This window comes from Marmota marmota, unplaced genomic scaffold (genome assembly GCF_001458135.2).
Source record: "Marmota marmota marmota unplaced genomic scaffold, marMar, whole genome shotgun sequence".
Lineage (NCBI taxonomy): Eukaryota > Metazoa > Chordata > Mammalia > Rodentia > Sciuridae > Marmota > Marmota marmota.
Window position 1 is genome coordinate 1,861,398 of NW_026000253.1, and position 24,529 is coordinate 1,885,926.

Sequence of the window (24,529 nt, forward strand, 5' to 3'; positions counted from 1 at the left end):
AGACCCGTGCCTGGGTCCACAGGCTGCTGACCTTCCGACTGGAAGTAAGCCATCAACACATCCACCATCTCCAGCCAGGCCCTTCTGAAGCATGAACCCAAGATGACAAGGGTCTCCACCTGCAGGTCTTGGGACTTGTCCACCTCTGTCACAGCTTGCACCAGTTCCTTACAGGAAATCATGTAGATCTTTAAGCCCTATGTCTCCATCCTGTTGGTTGTTGCCCTGGAGACTGGTGCCTAATAATCCACCTGTTTTTCCTCTAAGGGCTCATGCTGAAGCAGGGGCTGGCTGTGGCCCATTTGTCTGGACGAGCAGGCAGGTGGACCAGCTCTTGCTAGTGATTTTGATTCAGGCCCCATGGGGCTTGGTTCACAGAGTTCCAGGCAACACTTGGCTGTGCATTTATCTTTCCTGTGTTTCTGTGAATTTCCGGGCAGCTCTTGCTTCTGAAAATATTTCAGCATTAGCCACCATGGATGGTGGATGCTGAAAATCAAATGTGCTGACTCTGGATTCACTTGGCCCACTTAGACTCTCCAAGTCATTATGCCACCTGCCATCTGTCACCTGATAGGGCCACCTGGATATCCCTGGTGATGGAGGAAATCTTTGTTGTCAGGTAGCATTTCCTGTGGACAGTCCGCCCAGGAGGTAATGAGGCCTCATGGATTGTGGGAGCTCTGCAAGCCATAGGGATCTGCACCAGTGAGGGAAATGCAGGCAGACTTCAGTCCAAAGCCTCCTGGGGTGGAGTGCTGTGCCCACTTTCCATACTGAATGTTTCAGTGGGGATGTCACTGTTCCATACTGTGGTAGCCAAAGGTGTAGTTTCAGTATCTGTCAGGTAGAGCTTGTCATATATTTTTAGATACGGGCTCCCTAGCTAGAAAGCTCCATTTTTCATTTGGCTCCTGGACTAGGTTCTTAAGGAGACACTGGACTTCAGTGAAAGGGAGAGGGCATCTCCTCCTCCAGATCAGAAATTGCCCCTTCTTTGTGACCCTCTACTTTTGTCTTTTTGACTTTGCTCGTGGTTACCAGCAAAGGAGTAGGTAAATTACCCTGGCCAGTTTCAGGGTCGTACTGTGCTGCTTTCACTCTTCCTCTAGAGGGCACCATTTTTCTGCCCCAGAATCCTCTTCCTACATCTGGTTTCTGTGTGGCCTCATGGTTAAGAGGCAAGGGTGAGCTAGTCCCAAATTTGGGTTTCTTGGATTGGTCTCCCAATAGGGCAGCCATCTCCTTTAGGGTCCTGGGAGAAGCAGGAACATAAACTTCCTATTTTTTGGTGTGGGACTAGGAATGGAACCCCGAGCCTCACACATACTGGACAAATGCTCTACCACTGATCTATGCCCCAAGCCCAGCTTCCTTGTTTTTATTTAGTCACTTTAAGTAATGATTTATCCATTCCAGCCCAAATCAAGATCTGGATATGTCTCTGAGAAGGGACTAGAAAGATGCCATCTGTCACAGCAGATTTACAACAGAGCCATGCTAGCTATTTACAAAAGCACCTCTTCCAACTGTCTCTTCCTTATAATTTTGTTTATCTGCCATATTGTCTTAGGGCCTCCCGAATTAGTGGCCTGTGCATGGAGCTCTTCCAACTATAGTCTTTTCAGGGGTCAGGGTAGCCCACCTTTGTACACAGGTAAATGTTGTCTTCTTTCTTCAGGAAGTTGGTAACCTCTGAACCCCCAAAAGTCAGTCCTAATGAAGTGGATTCACTCAAATTCTAGAGTTACTGCTTGTCCAGGCTGGTGATGCACAGCTGGAGACCACAAAATTAGAATGCAACACAGAAGAAAGCAATACCATGTCAAACTGTCACAATGGGATTCTAGATTCTGAATCTCACCACTCAAGGCTTGCCAGGATTGTTTTGGTAATTGATTGTCCTACTGATTTGCTGGTCCTCTTTCTATTTCAGGAACATTTCCAGATATCCTCCACTTTTTTGTTGTTGCCACTTGAATGATTTGCAAGCCCATAAAAAAAACCTTGACCACAAGGTGGCAGCACAAGAGGCTTTATTGGTGATGTTTTGACAGTTTTTCAGGCAGGGGATGTCCCTCACAGTGGAGTCTGAACAAGGCCACGTACCAGCTATTCAGAAGAGGTGAAGCACAAGGGAACTGCAGGAGGAACAGAGAGGAGGCTCTTTTGTCTAGGTGATGTCACTCATCAGCAAAGTATGGAGTTTCTGGATCAGAGAGCTTCCATAGGTAGCAGTTTGTGGCTTGGGGAGGACTTCATCTATCACCAAAAAGATGTAGGCTCAAGTTTTATAGGGTATGCAAATCAGGCAGATTCTAAAAGAGGCTATGAATCTGATTATCTTTGCTATTTATAAAATAATTGGATGTATAAGAATTTATTTGGTGTTAGGCTTTTGAGTTAAGGGGGCTTATCCTGTAGTGAAGAAGTAAACAATTGGAGGCTATTTTTGGCTGACATTTAAAACAAATGAAGGCAGAATCCGTTCTGTCTTTTTCTTAGGAATTATGCATAAAGGATTGAAGGTATAGTCACTGTCATTCTGTATGGATCATCTCTACTTCTGGCACCTGCTGTTGTACCCTGGTCCCAGGACTACTGTATTAACTATTGCATCCTTCTATCTTCCAGATCAAACTGAAATCCCTGTTAGGACTTCATTTGGCAATGGTATCTTAGATATGATGCCAAAAGCATAAAGACCAAAAGAAAAAATTGATTAGACTTCATCAAAATTGGACTTCATCAAAATTGAAAACTTTTGTTCATTAAAAGACATTATTAGGAGAATGAAAAGACCACCTGGAGAATGGGAAAATCATAATCTGATTAAGGTTTGTAATTACATATCTAATAAGGGTTTTGTATCCAAAATATATAAAGAACTCTTACAACCTAACAACAAAAAGACAAAATCCCCTGTAATAATGGGCAAAGGACTTGAATAGACATTTCTTCAAAGAAGATAGATACATGCTAATAAGCATGTGAAGAGAGTCTCACGTTATTAGTCATCAGAGAAATGCATTCAAAATCACAATGAGAGTCGGGTGCTGTGGCACACACCTGTAATCCTAGCAGCTTGGGAGGCTGAGACAGGAGATAGCAAGTTCAAAACCAGCATCAGTAACTTAGCAAGACCCTGCCTCAAAATAAATGAATAAATAAATAAAAGGGCTGGGGATGTGATTCAGTGGTTAAACTTCACTGGTTTCAATCCCTGGTACCAAAACCAAAACAAAAAACACAATGAGATCTCACTTCATACCTACTTGACGGCCACCATAAAAACAAATAGAAAATAACAAATGTTGAATATGTGCAGCAGTGGAAACACTCACACATTACTCTGGGGAAGTAGAATGGTGCAGTCCCCATAGAAAATAGTTTGGTGGTTCCTCAAAAAGTCAAACACAGAAATACCATATGAGCTGGCAATTCCACTCCTAGGTTTAGACCCAATAAAATTGAAAACAAGGGTTCAAACAAAAAATTGAGTATTAGCAGAACTATTTATAGTGGACAAAAAAGGTAGAAACAGCCTGGTGCGGTGGCACATGCCTGTAATCCCAACGGCTCGGGAGGCTGAGGCAGGAGGATTTCAAGTTCAAAGTCAGCCTCAGCAATGGCGAGGCACTAAGCCACTTGGTGAGACCCTGTCTCTAAATAAAATACAAAGTACGGCCAAGGATGTGGCTCAGTGGCTGAGTGCCCCTGAGTTAAATTCCTGGTGCCAAAAAAAAAAAAAAAAAAAGGTAGAAACAACCCACATCTAATCTAGTAACTGAAGAATGCATAAGCCAAATGTGGTATATTCATATAATGGAGTTTTATTCAGTCATGAAAGGAAGGAAAAATTAATACCACATGAATGATCCTTGAAGACTGCTGTGGTTTGAATGTCCTCTCTGAAATTTAATTGCTATCATGACCATATTAAGAGATGGGACTTTCAGGAGTTGGGTGTGTAGGTTAGTTGTGGAGCACCTGCCTGGCATGCTGAGGGCTTTGGGTTCCATCCCTAGCACTGGGGGAGAGAGATAGAGATAGAGATATAGAGATAGAGATAGAGATAGAGAGGTGTGGTGTTTGTGGATCTTTTAAGGGGTGATTAGGTCAGAAGGGCTCTGTCAATGGATTAGTGCCATTATTGAGAAAATGGGTTATTCTTGGGAATGAGTTCCTGATTTTACAAAAAGGATGCATTTTTCTAATTTCTCTAGCTCTGAATTGAGCATGCTTGTTTGTCTTCTTGCCATGTTATAATGCAACATGAAGGCCCTGGAAAGATTCTGGGGTTTTCCAGTCTCCACAACTGTAAGCCAAATAAAATTCTATTGTTTAAAAATTATCCACGGGTTGGGGATGTGGCTCAAGCGGTAGTACACTTGCCTGGGTTTGATCCTCAGCACCACATAAAAATAAAATAAAGATGTTGTGTCCACCGAAAACTAAAAAATAAATATTAAAAAATTCTCTCTCTCTCTCTCTCTCAAAAAAGTGTCACTCTTCATAAAAAAAATAAAAAAATTATCCAGTCTGTGGTATTCTGTTTTAGCAGCACAACAAGGATTAAAACAATGTGATAAGTAAATGAAGCTAGACATAAAACTTCACATAATATTTTTCAGGTGTTTTTTTTTTTTTTTTTGGTGATATTGGGGATAGAACACAGGGCTTTGTGAATACTAGGAAAGCATAGTACCATTGAACTACATCCCCAGCCCCAAAGCCACACAGTGTTTGATTCTATTTATGTGAAATATCCCCAATAGGCAAATCCACAGTGACAGCATATTAAGTGGTGGCCAGCACTTCAGAACAGAAGGGAATGGGGAATGATTACTTGTTGAATTGCCTCTATAATATCCTGGTCCCCTTCCTTGTCTTAGGGATGTTTCTTATTAATGAAAGTTTTCCCAATTGCAATAGCCTGAAAAGAAGCATCTCCTTAGTTGTCCTGTGCATTTTGTCTTTCACATCATTAAGTGATAGAGTGTGACTAATGGCGTAGGGTGTTTGGAAGTCCAGAACCTGAGCACTTTCCGTCTCCTGTTCGTTCCTCCACACCTCAAAGAGATTCTGAGCAGGGCCTGATAGGAGTGGGACCTTGGCATCTCGGCCTTCTCAAATCTCTGTGGCAGGTTCCCAGGAATGTGGGCAGGGCGGGGTTACCGTCAGGGCTGTGTGAATTCTCCTCTAGTCTCCGACTAATATCCCTTCTTGCCCAGTCTCATCTCTCCCTACGCTTCTATCTCCATCTCTCCCTGTACCCGTGTTTATCGGTGTCACTTTCTTAAAAAGTCTTTTTTTCTGGGACCAGAATTGTACCACCCCTGGTCTTCCCCGCATTTGCACTTTGGTATCTTCCACAGAGGACTATACCAACTCGTGTCTTCTTCATAGCTAGCCCAACAGTACCTATTCCCCTAGCGTTACTTCCTCTAGAAGTCTCCTCCACACTTACTCCGCATTTTCACACTGTAGAGGAATGTATCGTTCTCTGCTTCGATTCTCTTCTGACCGGCAATAGTTCCCAGGGAGAACTGTACTATTCCAGGCCCTACCCCTTTTTAGCAGTGGTATCTCCCCGCGGAGGCGCGGTAGCGGCGGGGGCTGTGGTTCTCAGCTCTAAATTTGTAAAAAACATGCATATGATTCACTCATCATTAGCCTGCTTTTGCACAAAGGGCCCCACTCTTATCGCCAAGTTTCCATATTCCTCCCTAAATTCCATCTCTTCCAAACTTTAAGAGGATTCTTTTCCCCTCTGTACGGAACGATAAACGTTGTAAAGATGTCTGCTCCCTTGGCAAACCGGCTCACTGGCGCGGCCATTTTTTTTGCCAGCCAAATAATGATCATTGTGGTAACCAAAATAATTTTGGCTACTAGCGCCGATGGCTTCAGGAAAGGCTACTGCGCATGAGCAAGTATAGTGACTGACAGTAACCAAGGCGGGGTAAAGGACTAAAAAGTGGCTGTCGGAGGAAGTTATGACTGATTTTAGAAACATCAAGGGGACTTTACCAGAATAAGAATTCGAATTTTAAGATCAGAGCAGGGGATGAAGGAGGGCAGAGTTCACTCAGAGCGGAAGTGAAAGGGCTGATAGTCTGCAGGCGGAGTGACACCAGCGAGTGTGGACTCTCTAAAGCCGCGATTTACTCGGTGAGTACTTGGGGAGGGGCTCCGAGATGAGAGATGAGTGTCTGGGGAGGGAGCTGTAAACGGAGTGATGGGAGTCTGTGGAATGAGTGATGGAGTCTGTGGAGTCGGTGACGGAGGGACTGTGGGGTGAATGATGGGTGTATTTGGGGTGTGAGATGAGGGGATCTGTATAATGAGTGATGAGAATTGTAGTGTAAATGTTGGGGGGGGGTACTGTGAAATGTGTGATGAGGGTCTCGGGTCAGCGATGGGGAATTTGTGGTAGTGAGTGTTGGATGGCCTATGAGATCCATGATAGGGATGTGTTGTTGAGTGATGGGGATCCGTGGGGAAAACAAATGTCCTTTCCCTTTTTTTTTTCTTAGCCATTTCGTGGCCATTTTACCAGCTGGCATTTGTGTATTTCTGATCTGGTGATTTGGTGAACTTTCAATCTGGGTGTTCCTTGCCATCTGCAACTCTTTTCTTTTCTTCTCCTCCCTCTCAACAGCTCTGCCTTTTTAGGCCTTTGCCTTCTCTCCACAACAGTCAGACATGACTAAGTTCCGGGTAAGTTCTTACTTGCTTCTCCCCTCCCCCTCCCCTTGTTAGGATACTTAGAAGCAAGGAAGCACTATTGTACAGTGGTTAAGACTAAAGACTTTGAGATTAAACTCCTCTTAACAGCTTTATGAGCTTAGGCAAGCCATTTAACCTCTCTGTGCCTTAATTTTCCTAAGTATAAAATGGGGGTGATGATGATGCTAACAATAACAATAATAATACTTACCTTGTATGGTTGTTGTGAAGATCAATTGAATTAACATGTGTTTAGAACAATTCCTGGTATATACATAGTATGCATTATATATGAGCTTGATGTTAATTACTGTATTAATATTTATACCATAAAATGGATATGTATAAAAATATACAGTTAGGGTTAGAGAAGTAGAGCAAGTCCAAGGCAAGGTTGAAATGTGTATGCATAGATCATAGGATTCTACACATTTATGTTAAGCTACAGTTACCTTTCTAGCTTCCTAGAAGCCACAACACAGAGGGAAGTAAACGCACTTGCTTTATTTATCTCACCCATCAGAGAAAGTGAGCTACTTCCTGAGAAGTAAAGTTTTCCTGATGTTGATCAGATAGTTCTCTGATCAATCATCCAAGTCCCCATCAGCAATCTTTTGATAAATGCAGGGTTGGGATTGCTCTGCTGTGACTTAGAATATATCCCCATGTTAGCCAAATGTGTCCTGCCAGAACAGAAGTAAGGAATGCAATTCTTCAGGAAACCAAAGCCATCTCTGCACAATGAACTCTCTTATGTTCTGGATCAACACTGGATTAAAACTTTGATGGTTAAGAACAATCAATAAACCTCATGCCCTTCAAATTCTTTTTGAATACATTTTCTCTCATCTGTGATTTCAGTACAGCCTGAGAATCCTTCCCCTTTCCCTTTTTAGGCTCAGAAATCATAATGTCCCTGACCATTTTCAGTTCTTTCCTTTCTGCCCTTCTTTAAAAGTCTGAAAATCTGAAATAATTTTGTCATTTTTTTTCCTCTTCCTACAGAAGTGAGATAGGAATGGCACCCAAAATTCAAACTCTTGAGGAATGTACAATCCCAAAAGGGGAACTATCTCATGATCTCATATCACCATTCATTTCAGATAACAATTCTATGATGAATTTCGTTAATTTTTGCCTGTATACCCCACTCTCTTGCTTGTCCTTGTTCTTTATATTTACATACATTTAAAACATATAGTTAAGGTATGTCTTCTTTTTATTTATTTATTTTTGGTACTGGGGATTGAACCCAGTGGCACTTTACCACTGAACTACATCCCCAGCCCTTTTTAATTTTTATTTTGAGACAGGGTCTCTTTAAATTGCTGAGATTGGCCTCAAACTTTCAATCCTCCTGCCTTAGTCTCCTGAGTTGCTGAGATTATAGGCTTGTGCCACTGCACCCGGCACATATATTCTTTTGCTGCAATTTGCTCATTAGGTAATACTGTTTTGCAACTTTCTGCTTTCCCTTTACAGAATGATATAATGCAAGTTGAACATCCCTAATCTGAAAATCTGAGATCCACAAAGCTCTAAAATATGAAACTTTTTGTGTTAGAGGTATAATGTCACAAGTGGAAAATTCCACACCTGATCTTGTGTGATGGGTCATAGTCAAAATGCAGGCACAGTAAAAATATTGCATAAAATTGCATCCAGGGTATGATTATAGGGTATTATATGAAACATAAATGGATTTTGTGTTTAGACTTGGATCTCATCTCTAAAATATCTTAAAACAAGAGCCAATTTGTAGTGAGCTTACACTATGCATGATACAGTACTAAGCACTTTATATGCATGGCCATCTTTAATTCACAATAACTGTATGAAGTAGGTACCATTATTATTCACATCCTACAGATGAGGAACTGAGTACCAGAGTGGATAAACAAGTGGCATGGGATTGCACAGTTGATCACTGGCACAGCTGATTACTGCTACAGCTGGGATAGTGCCTTGTTGGTAGAGGATGTTTTTGGTGTTGTTGTTTTGTGTTTTTTGCAGTGCTGGGGATAGAACCCAGGGCCTTGTGCATGCTAGGCAAGTGCTCTGCCACTGAGCTATCACCCCAGGTCACAGAGATATTTTTAACAGCTACATTTTTCTCTTGAATGCATGTACCATGATTTATTAATCAGCTCCATATTGAAGGACTTCTGTGTAATTTCTGTTTCAGTGTGGCAGTGATCTCTCTTGTCATCTATCTTTGTATTCAGTGATGACCATTTCTAGAATGTCTGGTTCAAAAGGTGGGCACGTTTTGAACTTGCATAGACATTGCCAAGTTGCCTTTTGAAATGTTAGTACAAGTTGATACCTCTACTAACAACGAATGAAAATACCCTTTTGAATTCTCTTGTCATGATTTTAAGCCTTGCCATTTGACAGTTGAAAGTCTCTATTTTTTCATTTATGTTTATTTAATTATCAATGTTTTTGAGCATATTTTAATAATTTTTTCTCTTTTTTACATTTCTTCTGTGAATTGTTCCTTTATATACACTGCTCTTTTTCCTTTGGAGTTTTTGAATCTTTGTCTTACATTTTTTTTAAAAAAATTATACCTTTATTTTAATTTATTTTTATGTGGTGCTGAGGATCAAACCCAGTGCTTCGAATGTGCTAGGCATGCACTCTAACACTGAGCTACAACCCTAGCACCTTTGTCTTATATTTTTTATTTTTATTTTTCACAGTGCTGGGGATCAAACCCAGGGCCTCATGCATGCTAGGCAAAACCTCTATCACAGAGCTACATATCTCTGGCCCTGTCTTACTATTTTTAAAACATTTTATGGAAATATGACACAGAAAAAATCTTTTGGGGTAGATTTATTAAAGCACAATATTTAGAGGAGATATATATCATACAATTTTTTAAAAAAAATGTCTGCAAATTGAAAACCCCTGTGGAACCAGTACCTGTAACAAAAAGGAGGGAATGACAGGCCTCCCATTAGCCTCCATTCTACTTCCAATCATGGTCTCTTGGCTTACTGGTAATCACTTGCTGATTTGTATCACTCTAGATTATTTTGGCCTGTTCTTGGATGTCATATAAATGGAATCATACATTATTACTCTTTTGGGCCCAGTTTCTTTCACTCATCGTAATTTTTTTTTATTTATTTATTGTTTTGTTTTTGTAGTTCAAAGGATCAAACCCAGGGCCTTACACATGCTAGGCAAGTGTTTTTGACACTGAGGTATACCCCAATCCCATTATAATATTTTTAAGATTAACCCTTGTTATTTTATCAGTAGTGTGTTCTCTTTCTGTTACTGTGTACTATTCCATTGTATAAATAGATCACAATTGTTCATCTATTCTACTGCTAATGGATATGACCATTTTGGATTCTATAAATAATATTTTAGATACTTACAAGTAATACTTGTATGAATATTTTTATACATGTCTTGGTGAACATATGTGCATTTCCACTGGATATATATATTTGAGAATGGGGTTGCTAGGTCCTAGGCTAGGGTTATTTTTATCTTTACTACATCTTTTTCTTCTTTTTTAAACTTTTTAATTTGTTCTAATTAGTAGCTTTACTATATTCTATCAAGTTGTTTTCCAAAGTGGCTATACCACTTTACTCCCACCAACAATGTATGAGAGTTTCAGTTGCTCTACATCCCTGCCACCATTTGGGTTGTTGGTCTTTACTTTATCCATTCTGTTTGTATACATTTGTATCTCCTTGTGGTTTCAGTTTGCATTTCTCTGATGACTAATGATATTTACCACCTTTTCATTTGTGTTTTGACCATTGGGAGAGCCTCTTTTGTGAAGTATCTATCTATTCAAATATTTTTTTCTCTAGTTTTTCTGTTGTCTTATTGATTAATAGGAGTTGTTTATAGTTCATATAGTATAAAAGTCCTTAGGTATTGCAGATATCTTGCATAAGATTTTTTTTTGGCAGTGCTAGGGATTGAATTCAGGTCTTTTCAGATACTAGGCAAATGTTTTACCACTGACCTACATGGTCAGCCCCCAAGAAGGCTTTTTTGAAATGATTAAATTTTAAACAGTAGCTTGTCTCTGAAGAATATTCCCCTTACCTTAAAAAACCATCTCTCCAATCACCCTGGTCTGATCACTACGTATTGTATACGTATATTGATATATCATACTGTACCCCATAAATATGTACAATTAATATGTGTCAATTAAAAATATTAAAAATAGATTTACTGATATTTTGGGAAAGTACCATCACTTTAATTTTTATCAAACTGATTGAACAAAAGTATGCAATTACAGGGATCAGTGTCATTCGAGGATGTGGCTGTGGACTTCACCCAGGAAGAATGGAATCGACTGGACCCTACTCAGAGGACCCTATACAGAGATGTGATGCTAGAGAATTATAGCCATCTTGTTTCTCTGGGTGAGGATGGCTTCCCTTAGTAATCACAGTGTCCCTAGCAGAATAACTTTCCATCTCTGAATGAAGTACTTCAATTCTTTGAACTCAAGTGGTAGGGGTTAAAGGTTCTTATTCCCTTTAAACTGATCAAGGCGTTTGTATTTTCATCTTCCATGTGAAATTTACCCTCATTAAAATGTACCTTCCTAATTTTTTGAAGCCCTGAAAGCCACACAGAGGCTCCCAAATCTTGCATCATTTCCCATTACAGGGTATCCTATTACCAAACCAGATGTGATTGCCTCTTTGGAGAATGGAGTTCTTGAGATCATAAAGAGAGAAATCCCAAGTTCAAGTTGTACAGGTAAGAAGTGAGAGATAAGATATTGTGAGATAATACTCTTTAGGATCTCTGAATGCTGACCATTTTTGAATGCTCTGAAATATCTTCCTAAAGAATATACACTATTGTTGCTTATTCCATATTATTAGTTTTGTGAGATATTGTCTCAAAATAATCTTGGAATAAGATGGCAAGGAGCTGGATTATACTCTAGCTTAGTCCTTCTGCTTCTCTCAATAACCTCAATTGTTTTTAGCCTTTCTGAAAAGTCCTTTGCAATTAGAGTCTTTTTTCCCCCAAATCCTGGATCTGCTACCTTCCAATATCCATTTTCCTATTCATGACTCCCTAGCCTATTTTTACATTCTCTTCCCATTTTAAGCTATTTTCTTAAACAATCTTGTCACTTATTGTTACTTCTGTCTCAATCTCTATTGAATCAACTTGTTTTTCTTTTTTTTTTTTACTCCTTGAGCTCTGAGTGTAGCACAGACATATACTTGGAATTTCTTTCTGACTGGTATATAGACTTAAAAGAAATTAAAATTCAACCCCATCAGAGGCCTGCATCTTTCAAAGGTGTATTCACAGAGTATGGTTTATTATTCTTTCTAGAAGATGAACAAGCTGAAGACCAGCTGGAGAACCACCAGGAAAACCAAAACAGACACCTGAGGCAAGCTATATCCATTGATGAGAAAAATGTGTCTAAGGAAAGAGCTCATGAATTTGATGGCTTTGTAAACCCACTTCCTCAGAGCACATGGGTAGTTTCTTCAGGACACACACCCTATATAACTGACTCATATGGGAAAAGTTTTAAAGATAATTTTGGCTTACTCAGTCCTAATAGTCTGAGCTTGACAGCTCAGAAATGTTATGAATGTAATCGATGTGGGAAATTATTAATTCATGGCAGGCATGAAAAAAATAATGGAATGATACCCCTTGACTATAATACATATGAGAAAGGTCATAGTCTTAACTTTGTTCAGCATAATCTGACTCAAGTTGCAGAACCAACCTATGAATGTCCTGAGTGTAGAATACCCCTCAGCACGAATTCACTCCTTATTGTTCATCAGATCACTCACATAGGAGAGAAACCTTATGAATATACAGAATGCAGAGAGGTATTCAACAAGACTGCACACCTCAGTATACATCAGACCATGCACACAGGAGACAAACTTTTTGAGTGTAATGAATGTGGCAAATCCTTCAGAGAGGAATCAACCCTGCATATACATCAAAGAACTCATACAGGTGAAAAACCGTATGTATGCACTGAGTGTGGCAAAGCTTTCCAAGAAAAGACAAAGCTCATCATACATCGACGAACTCACAAAGGAGAGAAACCCTATAAATGTTCAGAATGTGAAAAAACCTTCAACCAGAAGGCGCACCTCAGTGTTCATCAGAGAACACACACAGGAGAGAAACCCTTTGAATGCAGTGATTGTGGCAAATACTTCAGAGAGAAATCAACACTGAATATACATCAAAGAACTCATACAGGAGAGAAGCCGTATTTATGCAATGAGTGTGGCAAAGCCTTCCGAGAGAAGACGAAGCTCATCATACATCAGAGAACTCACACAGGAGAGAAACCCTATGAATGTTTAGAATGTGGGAGAGCCTTCAATCAAAAGGCACACCTCAGTGTACATCAGAGGACACACACAGGTGAGAAACCTTTTGAATGTAATGAATGTGGCAAATCTTTCAGAGAGAAATCAACACTGCGTAGACATCAAAGAATCCATACAGGAGAGAAACCTTATGTGTGTTCAGACTGTGGAAGAGCATTCACCCTTAAGCTGAGCCTCAGTGCTCATCAGAGAATTCATACAGGAGAAAAAACTGATGGATGTACTGTATGTGGAAAAGTCTTCTCCCGCAAGTCATATCTTATGCTACATCAGAGAGCTCATACAGGAGAAAAATTTGAGAAATCCTATGAATGCAATGAATGTGATAAAGCATTCTTCCAGAAATCATATCTCATTATTCACCAGAGAGTTCACACAGGGGAGAAACCCTACGAGTGTAATGTATGTGAGAAAGCTTTCTCCCAAAAATCATATCTCATTATACATCAACGAACTCATACAGGAGAGAAACCCTATAAATGTGATAAGTGTAATAGAGCCTTCAGAGAAAAGTCTAAACTCACTGTACATCAGAGAACTCACATAGGAGAGAAGCCCTATGACTGTCCTGAATATGAGAGAAACCTTCTAGAAGTCAAAGATCAGCAAGGATTAGAGAACTCTGAGAGAGGAGAGACCAAAGAACTGAAAATGGAAAATCCTTTGTAGGAAAGTCAAAGAAAAAGTGAGGTGGGGGAATCCTGCTTTAGGGTGATCAGGGATGGCTTTTCTGAGGACATGACATTTGATTTTAGATCTGAAAACAAAGCACCAGCCATACTGGGGGAAGAGCATTCCAGGCAGAAGAAATAGCAAGGGCCAAGGTCCTGAAGCAAAAACTGGGCCTTTCATGATTATATCATGGATGTATATTGAATGACTTTACACCAAAAAGGTTGTTCAACATTAAAATCTTTTGAAGCTTTGAATCTATGAGAGATGTCATTAGGAAGCCAAACCTCACCATAAATCTGGGCAAAGATATCAAGGGAAGCCCAATTTAATTAATTTCAATAATCATAGTCCCTTGGAAATGAAATAAGGGAAACATGTTTCCAAATTTAATAGCCAACTCTCACAAAAAATTAAGAAAAGCTATTATTAAGAACACTCAATTTGTCATCTTTCATCATGGGTAATAAAAGCTATCTCCAAGAAAAACAGAGTTCACCAAATGATATGAAATTACATAATTAAAGATAACCACAAAAGGAAAAACAATGAAGAATATACTATAAATGTTCAGATATTAGAAAGGACATTTAAGCAGAACAATGTAAAGAAAATAACACTACAGCATCAAATCCAGTTTCCAAAAGTAGCAACAGTTGATAATGCTTGCATTTTCACCACAGCCTGTTGGGTAAGATTTTTGGCTATGTTTCTCTGTGTGGATCTTCCTCTTCTCTGAGACTCATCCTACAGCCTTCCCCAAAAGACTATAAGCTGCACAACAGGTTTTTAGAAGATCCGTTTTTGACTCAAATTCACCGGCGTTTATTTCTGCTGCTTTTGATGAATAACTATCACATTCAGAAGTCAGTACCCAGAGTAAAAGCACCTTTTATGGACACCCAGGGAAATGTGAACTTTGGTTATCTATGTTGTTTGGGGCTGAGCACAGGGGAAATCCTTTAAAGGAAGGGAGCTTGAGTTTTCTTTGGCATGCAGTGGCCACTAGCTGTTTCAATGATCATCTGCTCTGGATGTAATGAATATTGAAAGCAAGGCTTTGAGTAGTTGAGAATCCACCCTCAACCAAAGAATACAAGGAAATGATTAACTGCTTCTTCGTGGGAGTGGGTGCTTCCAGTGGGGCTGGCCAATGAAAAGAAAAGAATGGTAAGTTCAAATTCCTAAATGCTCTGCTGAAGACACAGACTGAACCCTGGGCATTGTGTAAAAAGAAATTATTACCTGTGCATTCATTGAATTCCTTCTTAAATTCCCAGTGTGTCATTTGCAATTTAGGTTTTGATTTTGAAAGAGATGATGGGGGGCTGAGAATTAGAATGATGACATGTGGGAGAATGTGAATATTTTAAACTCCCAGTTCCCACTGAGCTTCCTGTGTAAACTGAGTTTAATCCCATTCTCCTCTGATGAGACTGTATCTGTCGAAAATAAAGACCCTGTAGTGACCTCAACTGAGACTGATACTTCTTCGGGGAAGCCAACTTTCATATACTTCCATCCTGGCTCTATCTCTATACCTGTAATTGTCTTTTTAAAAATATTTATTTTTTTAGTTGTAGTTGGACACAATACCTTTATTTATTTACTTTTTATGTGGTGCTGAAGATCGAACCCAGGGCCTCGCATGTGCTAGGTGAGCTCTCTACTGCTGAGCCACAACCACAGTCCCTGTAACTGTCTTTTGCACCAAGCACTTTATATGCTTTACATATATTAATTCACTTAATCCTCCCAATAACCTCATAGGGTCACTAATATCATTATCATCCTCATTTTCCAGATCAGAAGACTGAGGCACAGAGAAATTAAGTGCCTCGTTTAAGGCAATACATCCAGTAAGTGGTAGAGATGGTATTTGATTCAAGGAGCACCTATGCTCTTAATCACTACACTATCCTTTCTCCTACCCCAAGTCATCTGGTGTCTCTTGATTACAGTTGTGAAGATATGGGGGAAGTGACTGAAAGGTGGTACCTTCAGGGATTGGAAAAATGAAGAATCAGGCAAAGGCTTTTGCACTGCTTGTAGATATCATCTTTATTAAATCCACAAAAGAAAATAAAAAGACAGGAAAGGATAATCTCTATCCCTGTGAATTCCAGTCATGATTCAGGTTTCCTTGGGTTCTCTTTTACATATATTTCACACCCCTTGAGCCATTCAGATAAATCATGGCCAGAGCAATGCCGGGTCCAAGAATCCCTGGGAGATGAAGGGAGGGAGGAAGGATGAAGTGGATAACTTGATGAGGCAATACCCCTATCTCTGGCTGTCCAGGGTTCAGACCATCCCATGAACTTACCAGGCCTTCATACTTCCTGGTGCATTCACAACCCGCTTGGCACACAAGATGTCATCCAGAATATGGCGGTTGAGCAGGTCTAGGGGGTGAGAGAGGAACATGATGATCTGGTGCACTTGGCAGAGGGTGACAGCATATGGAGGGCCCAGGGTTTCTGGATTCCTTGGGGCCTGAATTACATCAACCACTACATTGGCTGATTGTGGATGACCTCCACTCTTTTGTTAGCTGGTTATAAATTACCTCAAGTGACCTGTTGACTGGTTCTGTACAACCTTAACTCTGGTTGGCTTTAAGTATCACATTGGCAGGTTATGAGTAACCTCAGTCACCATTATTGGCTCATCCCAGACTCCCTCAAATTCCATGTTGGTCAAGTCTGGATGACTTCAGCTGTCATTATATTGAGTTAACAATGTTCTCAACTGTAATACTGGTTGGTCTAGCATCACCTGAACCAGCTGATTGGGAAGATAATTAACTGTCATATTGGTCATTCCTAGTGACTTCAAACAGTATGTTTTCAGGTCCTAGATACATCCAATTCCTATTTTGACTGGTTATGAATGACCCCAACCTCCATACTGGCTAATTCTGTTCAACCACAGCCACCATAGTACCTTGTCCTAGATAATCTCAACTTCCATATTGGCTGGACCAGTATGACTTTTAACTGTCATTTAGCTAGTTGTTAATGATCTCAACTGCCACGTTGACCATCCTAAACAATCTCAACTACCATTTTGACTAGTTATAAATAACTTCAACCTCTCTTTTAGTTATCCTAGATTATTGCAATTTCCATGTTGTCACACTGAGCAGCCTTAACCTTAATTTTATTCAGCTTTGAAAAATTTCATTATTCATTTACTCTTAGACAACCTCAAGTTCTATGGTGGCCAGTCCTGGACAATCTCAACCTTCAATCTGGCCAATCATCGGTGACCTCTTCTGCTATGTTGACAGGACTTACACAATCTAAACCTCCATTTGGGTTGGCTCCAAATAAGTTAGTCTCCATTTTGGCCTGTCTTGGACAACCTCATCCATCATTCAGGACAATCCTCAAACAACTTCATTGCTATTCTATTTTGTCTCGACCATCACAACACTCTCATCTGGAAAGTTCTCTCATTTCTACACATAGGTAGTTTTTTTTTTTTTTTTTTGCAGTGCTGGGGATTGAACTCAGGACCTTGTACATGTGAGGCAACCACTCTACCAACTGAGCTACTTCCCCAGCCCTGGTAGTTTGTTTTTGTTCCTACTTCCAATCATCTGCTTCTTCCCTTGGGGCCTATACAACCTCAACTCCAAATCAGAACAGTCTCCCCATCTATTTCACATGACACTGAATTGTCTGTTTCCTGAGTCTCAAAAAACTATAGCCTCCACTCTGGGTCAGATTCAAGGGCTCTGCATTCTCTAGACCTAGGCAACATGTCATTGTAGTCTGGTTAAGGATTTAGGATGGTGTCTCAAACAACACAGGCAACTTTCTTCCTTTCCCCATAATTTTTCTACATTTGTAGGAGATTACAGTTTAGATAATCTTGCCTTTTTGTGTGTGGCATGTAGGGCCAGGCACTAGGGATCTTGTATTCATACTTTTGCCTTACCACGACAATCCATATGGCAGAGGTTCTGGGTGGGTGTGACACCATTGTCACACCACCAGGCGGAGTTCAGCTGGAAAATGCCATATTCACTACTGCCATCGGGATTGTGATCCACGAAAGAGGTGTCAAAGCCGCTCTCGTAGTGTGCCATGCACAACCCTGGGACAGAGAGAGAAAGAGAGAGATAAGAAGTAGGAGGCAGACATAGGGTCCAGGAATAAGAATGGCTAGGATGGGTGTGACAATGGGGATGATAGTCATCTTAGTTGTGAGACTGATGATCTTGGTTTGGTGGTGGGGTGTTGATGCTGATGATTCTGGGTGAGATATCAGTGATGGTGGTAGTGATGGTATTCATGGTGATAACAGTGGTGATGATATGGTCAGTAATAATGGTGTTGATGGTAGAGACAGAGTTGATGACATTAGAGTTGAGTTAAACCACTCATCACAGTTAGAAAGTGCTGGGAGCCATTAGCCAAGTAGGTATGACAATTTCCTTGCCAGCGTACCCCATGTTGCTGACATTTTGCAGTGACATTGAATGTAGTTGACCTTGCTCAAGGACCAGGGCGGATTAGGGTGTTCCCGGTTTAACATAATCGGGTTTAGGGCGTTCCCAGTTTAGGTTCCAGGTTTAAGGTTTAAGATTATTCCTGCTGGGAATAGGGCGTATCCTGCTGCCTAAGTTCCCCTTGAGTTCTCACGGGATTCAGACAGTATATCTTGGGAGACAGAAGCCCAGTGGAGGTGAATTTGGGAGAGAATGTGGATTTGGGCAGAGAACGTGGATTTCCCCAGAACGTGACTGTAGACGGCTGGTGTGAGTTCGGGAATAAAGAGTTGCTGTTTGAATCTACAAGCTGTGTGGTGGCTCGTGATTTTGTGCCCAGCCAGACTGCGGCAAGAAAGTAACCAGGGGTCAGGCCCTGACCCAGAGAGGTGAAAAATGACAAGAGAAGCCTGGGTCTGAGTGTGGTTAATGGCTTGGGGTATGGAAGGGACTTGGGGCAAATAGAGTCTCACAGTCTCCAATTTGGTAGCCTCTGTAGCCATCAAGGCCTGCCTTCTCCAGCTTCTTTGCCAGCTCGCAACGTTCATAAATCTTGGCATCCACACTGGCAATGATCAGTGTGGCCCAGATCACTAGCACAGTGCCCCAAGCCAACATTATGACACCCGCAAGCCCTTGTAGCTGATGCCTTGCTCCAGATTCACCCTGCGGTGTTCAGAACTAGGGGCATTCTGGAACTCTGAGCTCTATGAGCACTGACTGGTCTAAGTGATATATTCTGGAACATAGAAGCTAGAGGTCTGGGCACCTCACTACTTTCCCCAATGCCAATTCTAGAGACCAAGAGACACACAAAGAAAAATAAAGATACTGACAGAGATGGAAGGAAACAAAAAGACAGAGAAACCCAGTGGTGTCAGAAAGATGCAGGGAGAGAAGGGTTGGCAACACACCAAATACAGACAGTCTAACTTGAATACTAAGCCTCACACTGGACCCACATTCCCCTAAATTTCTTAATGCTGTACCACTCTACTCTCAACACCTATGTATTAGAACTTGGTTACCTCCATTTCCATTCACTCTAGTCCCATTCACCACTATTTCCCAGTCTGCTGACTGATCAGTAGTATTCATCACGTTGTACCTATTACCACCTCTGATTTCTCATCCTCTATAGAATATGACCATCATGCTCTGCCCCCATTACCTCCATTTACTCATTGTCTTAGTCTGTTTGTGCTGCTATAACATAACACTTGAGACTGGAGAATTTAAAAAGAATAGAAATTCACAATTCTGTCAGCTGGGAAATTCTAAGATCAAGGCAATGATATTTTGTGACGGTTTTCTTGCTGTAGTCTCCAGAAAGAGTTCCTGAAAGCCCTTTTCAGAGCTGCATTAATTCATTCATGAGGGCAAAGCCCTTATGACCTAAACACCTCCTCAAATGACCTCCTTTCCAACACTGTTGCATTGGGGATTAAGTTTCTAACACCTGAATTTTGGAGGGGACACATTCAAACCATAACACTCATCCTTGGCACTTCCTATACCTCTCTGTATTCACTGTGTGGTTCTATCTTAATTTACTAGAATCTTCTCCAATTATAATCACACTCTGTCCCACATCACATATTACAAATGATATCTTACACACACATACTCACATTCAACTGTTTTTTCACCTTCATTCTTGGTCTATCTTTTATTTCCCAGTTCACTTATACTCTCATCTAATTATGTTCATTCACACTGGGCTTCCTTTTACCACAGTTCCCTGACCCATTTATTTATCATTGTCCAAGTGTTCTCAAATCACATTCTTTCTTCACCTCCATTCACTCTCACTCAGATTAATTTCCTATTTTCACCTCTACTTCCTGGCACTGCACCAACTGACTCCTGTTCACTTTGGTGCCCCATCCTTCAGCTTTGTTCATTGACTCCCGGCCTCATTATCTCCTCCACTCACTCAATCCCTTTCTGCCCTTTCTTTACCTGTATTCTCCAAGATGCTGCCCCCATTGGCCCCCTTTCCTGGAACTCTGTGATGTATTATTCCCAAACAGTAGCTCATGTTACCCATATGAACTCACTCTATGCTCAGTAATCTCCATTGTTTTTCAATTTCCTCTTCATTAGCTCCCCTTACTTTCATTTTTCCTAAATGCCTCATTCATTTAAATTCACTTCCAATGTAACCCCTATTACCCTCTTCTCACTTCTGCTCCTGATTTATGTCTAGTTGCTCCTTCTCTGCCTCAGTAACCCTATTCAGTCATACTTTGCCTTGAATTCACCACTTTTTGCCCATATTGGGCCTGATGTTACACTGATTACTTATCCTGGGTGGACCATGTGACTTTTATCTCCTCTTCTTTTTTAAAGAATTTTTTTTAGTTGCAGATGGACACAATACCTTTATTATTTATTTATTTATTTTTATGTGGTGCTGAGGATTGAACCCAGTGCCTCATATATGCTAGGCGAGCACTCTACCACTGAGCCATAACCCCGGCCCTTATCTCCTCTCTTTTTGCCTCACAATATCCACATTTACTTACCTTCTGCTCTTTACTTCCAATCCTTCTCATTCTGCCCACCATTCATGTATATTCACATCTGTTGATTCACACTGGGATCCAGGTATACACATTGACTAGGTCACTACTCTGTATTACCCCTATCCAATTTCAGCCTACCCCACTCACCTCTAGTCACTTTCCTTCTCCCTTATAGTATCTCTGGACTCTAATCACTCTTGTTTTTTCCATTTGTGCATCCCACTCTTCTCTCTGAGTTCCACATTACCCCAATTCTCTCCTACTTTCCCTCTAAATTCACCTCTCCAATCATATTGTGTCTCATAAACCATTAGTCACACTCTAATCCTTAGCATTTCTATCAATTCTATTCGCATTTACCAACTTTCTTTGCCCCATTCACTCAGTCTACATCCACGATTACCTTTCTTTAATTAGATTGTGTTTCACTTTTTCATCACATATTCAGTCTCATCCATAATATCAATGTAATTCAAAATCTAGTGCATGGTCATTTCTTTACTCTGCCCATGCACATCTCTCCTCATGCTCTCTTCTCTGCTGCTCATTCACTTTTATTCCATTACACTTTGCCTCTCTCCTTGACCCAATTCACTCCCAATTTGACTTTCATTCGCCATTATTCATATTGGCTCACCAGTGCCATGTATCCTGTTTACTGACTCACGTTGGCTGAACAGAAAAGTCTGATATATTGTTCAGGATTAGGTTTGGCCGCACGAATCAACACCACTAAAAATGTCCTTGACTTCAAGAGGAGGTAAGGGGATTACTTTCTTGGAGGAAAGGCAGTTCAATGCTAATATGTTGACTTCAATGTCACCAGAGACTTGACTCCTTCTGTGCTATTTTTCTGCCAACTTCACTGCTTCCTTTTGGTCCTAAACAACTATTAAAAATTGGCAATAGCAGGCTGTAGCTGTAGCTCAGAGGCAGAGTGCATGCCTAGCATATGTGAGGTAGTGGGTTCGAGCCTTAGCACCACATAAACAAATAAAATAAAGGTATTCTGTCCATCTACAACTACAAAAAATTTTTTAAAATTGGCAACACTTTCATGGTTTTGATAAGATATATCTTAAGAGCTCAACAGCCAGGTGGGGGGCCTTTCCCCTTGTCTTTGGGTGAGGGTGCCACACCATACAGAGCCTGTAGTGGGACCACTTACCTGTCAATCTCCCATACCCTTTCACTTGGCCACCTGCTGCCTAGACTACTGTATGAGGAGGTTGCACCTGTAGGGACTGATGGTAGAGGATGCCCTGAATAGAGAGTGGGAGTTCTGGCTCTGCAGCAGGATATCTGGCCTCACATAGCTTATGGATGTGTACTGTGGACCTTGGGAAAGTTTCTGAGGGGCAATATCACTGGCTCATAAACATTTCTGGAGCCCACAATCAGCACATCTCAATTTCCACCAACCCCAAAGGATTTCCCTGCTTGCATTGGTGTGTGTGTGTGTGTGTGTGTGTGTGTATACACTCTCATGAGTGCAAGGTGGTAAGGGATAAAAGTGCAAGGCTGAAAGAGACCAAACTATGATGATCCTAAAGGTTCAGCCCTTCCTATTTTCCACCCCTGAATGTGTTAAAGAGTGGACAATGTTTATACTGGAGGTGCTGATACTTCAGAGAACAAGAAATCTGAGTTTTACTCCTGCTTCCTCTTTGCCTTGTTTGCTAGGAAGCTTCATTTCCAGGCTGGTTTTACTGAGTGAAGCTCCTCAGATACCTTCTATAAGTTCTGTGAAATATTGAATAAACAAAAGAATAATATTACTAGGTGGAGGTTATAAATCTGACTTTGAGAATTTGTGTGACCTTTGCCTTATCTCACAAGTGGGGGCCATGGGACTGTTGTGATAATTGAGTTCATGTCATGCACGTCACACAGTGCCCACCATGCAAGAGATAATGAGTTAGTCATTTCCTATGCCTATTGCTAGGAGCCTCCTCATTGATCTCACTGTTTCCACCCTTGCTCTTTACAGTCTGCTCACAAAGCAGTTTGCGAATCATCTTATTTTATTTTTTCTTATTAAGAAGTTTATATATATACACATCTGATTTTATTTATATAATAATAATAAACACCGACATAGCACTTGCTATGTGCCAGGTGTTGTTTTAAACCCTTTACAATATCGACTCATTTGTTACTTCAACCCTAATGAGATAGGCACTGTCATTATCCTTATTTTATAGATGAGGACACAGTACAGGGAAGTAAACAGTCGTGCCTTATATCGCACAGCTGGTGGGTGGGGGTTTGAACTCACGGTGTCCACATCATGTTGTTATTTTTTTCCTGGCTTCATTCCCAATATCTAGAACACTATTGGGCACAGAGGAGGTGCTTAGGCATATCCCTGCAGAGGTCACATTCTAATAGGGCAATAAACAAATGAATGAAATATACATGTGTAATTTTAGCCTTAAAATACAAGACTAGATTGCTTAAAAATCTGATCCCTCTTAACAGTTTCCCCATTATCTAGAGAATGAGATTATAAACCCTATTCCTAGCTCCCAATACACTAACGATGCCTCTGCCCATTCAGAGAAAGGAACCTGTCAGTCACTAATACAGCCCATTCTCCAACAGTGTGTGTTTGTTTGCGTCCCACAACACTGTTCATTTTTCAGCTTGTGGTCTGTGTACTTTCTTATCTTCTTCAAAAGCTAATACGTAAACTCCAGCCCTAGCCACTGGATGGAGCCAGTGGCTTTTCCCTACCCTCTTAGTCTTTGTGTACGCAGAACATTCCGCCCCGTATCCTGCAATTACACCGGCAACACCGTTGCTGACCTTTGAATTCAAGACACAAAATTCCCGACCGCTAGAATCTTTTCCTTAATTGGGCACTTGTCCTCCCCGCCCTTCCATAAGTGTATTGGTGTCTGAAATCTTAGAATGCTTGTTCCCTCCGCAGAACAAAGTAAACACCTCTGCACAGCGAACCTGGAGGAGAGACGCCGTAGGCATAAATATCTCGCCTTGGAACAGTGACGTCACCTGTACAGCCGCCTTTCCTCTGCGCTTGCGCTGTAACCCCAACACCTTCGCGGCCCCATGTTGACTATTGGCAGATGTGGTCTCAAAGGCATTACTGAGCGTGCGCAGAACCGGTCGCTGTAGATTTTATAGGCTACGGTGCCGGAGAGCTGGTTCAGAAGCGGAAGTGCTTGTCGGGGCCAGTTCTTGTAACGGTCTCTTCAACAGCAAGCAGAAAATCAGTTGACGAGAAAGACAGTGAGGTTGAGCGGACGTTTGCTGGGGGTCTTGGGCTAAGTGATGGGGGATTCTGGGGGACGAGTGAAGGGAGGTTTATGAGGGTCATTGATACGGGGGTTTATAGGTTGAGTGATGGGGAACCGAGAAGTCAGTGTATGAGGGTCTGGGGGCTCATTGGTGGACAAAGTTATGGGGCTAGTTAGGATAGAGTGGGGCCTATTAAACTTTGACATTTACACATTTTCCAGCATAGTGACCTATACTTAGGGTTCTTGCGTATCCCTCAGGCCCCTCGTTACGTGCGCCCTGCCTCTCCCTCTGTCCCTCTCCCCTCGCCCAATCCCTGAGTAGGGGCCTGGTGTGAAAGTGCCAGGAGAAGTGACCTGCACCTGAAGGCCTCTTTTCGGGTCCTGGGCAAGACTATCCCAGTGAGGTGAGGAGAAGGAAGAAGAGCCACCTGAGAAGACTTACCTAACAGC

At 41.2% G+C, this 24,529-nt stretch overlaps 3 protein-coding genes across 12 annotated transcripts in view; 2 read left to right on the top strand and 1 right to left on the bottom strand.

Annotated features, from left to right (window-relative positions):
• The first annotated feature begins 5,729 nt into the window (after nucleotides 1–5,729).
• LOC125610333 (zinc finger protein 182-like) lies at nucleotides 5,730–15,265 on the top strand. 4 transcript variants are annotated; one of them, XM_048796597.1, is made up of 6 exons: nucleotides 5,731–6,174; nucleotides 6,665–6,723; nucleotides 8,918–8,990; nucleotides 11,018–11,144; nucleotides 11,395–11,487; nucleotides 12,082–15,265. In XM_048796597.1, the coding sequence occupies exons 4-6, from the start codon at nucleotides 11,111–11,113 to the stop codon at nucleotides 13,785–13,787; spliced, it is 1,833 nt and encodes a 610-aa protein (XP_048652554.1). In that variant the 5' UTR covers nucleotides 5,731–6,174; nucleotides 6,665–6,723; nucleotides 8,918–8,990; nucleotides 11,018–11,110; the 3' UTR covers nucleotides 13,788–15,265. The 4 variants fall into 4 exon arrangements, with proteins under 4 accessions (XP_015361953.2, XP_048652554.1, XP_015361952.1 ...); XM_015506467.2 differs by lacking the exon at nucleotides 8,918–8,990 and having other exon boundaries at nucleotides 5,730–6,174; XM_015506466.2 differs by lacking the exons at nucleotides 6,665–6,723; nucleotides 8,918–8,990.
• Nucleotides 15,266–15,849: 584 nt separating this feature from the next.
• LOC107159806 (sperm acrosome-associated protein 5-like) lies at nucleotides 15,850–18,906 on the bottom strand. The gene is made up of 4 exons (XM_015506435.2): nucleotides 18,762–18,906; nucleotides 17,736–17,894; nucleotides 16,117–16,195; nucleotides 15,850–16,016 (listed from the first exon to the last, which is right to left on the bottom strand). Exons 1-4 carry the CDS (start codon nucleotides 18,904–18,906, stop codon nucleotides 15,917–15,919), a joined length of 483 nt encoding a protein of 160 aa, XP_015361921.1. The 3' UTR covers nucleotides 15,850–15,916.
• Nucleotides 18,907–23,374: 4,468 nt separating this feature from the next.
• LOC107159833 (zinc finger protein 182) overlaps nucleotides 23,375–24,529 on the top strand; it is a 35,090-nt gene continuing 33,935 nt past the window's right edge. The window contains exons 1-2 of one of the 7 annotated variants that reach the window (XM_048796646.1): nucleotides 23,443–24,073; nucleotides 24,402–24,483. The gene's annotated coding sequence lies outside the window, so the exon portion shown is untranslated. Of the gene's footprint in view, nucleotides 24,074–24,108; nucleotides 24,484–24,529 lie in introns of those variants that run through there. The other 6 variants (XM_015506465.2, XM_048796648.1, XM_048796650.1 and 3 more) reach the window with 6 other exon arrangements.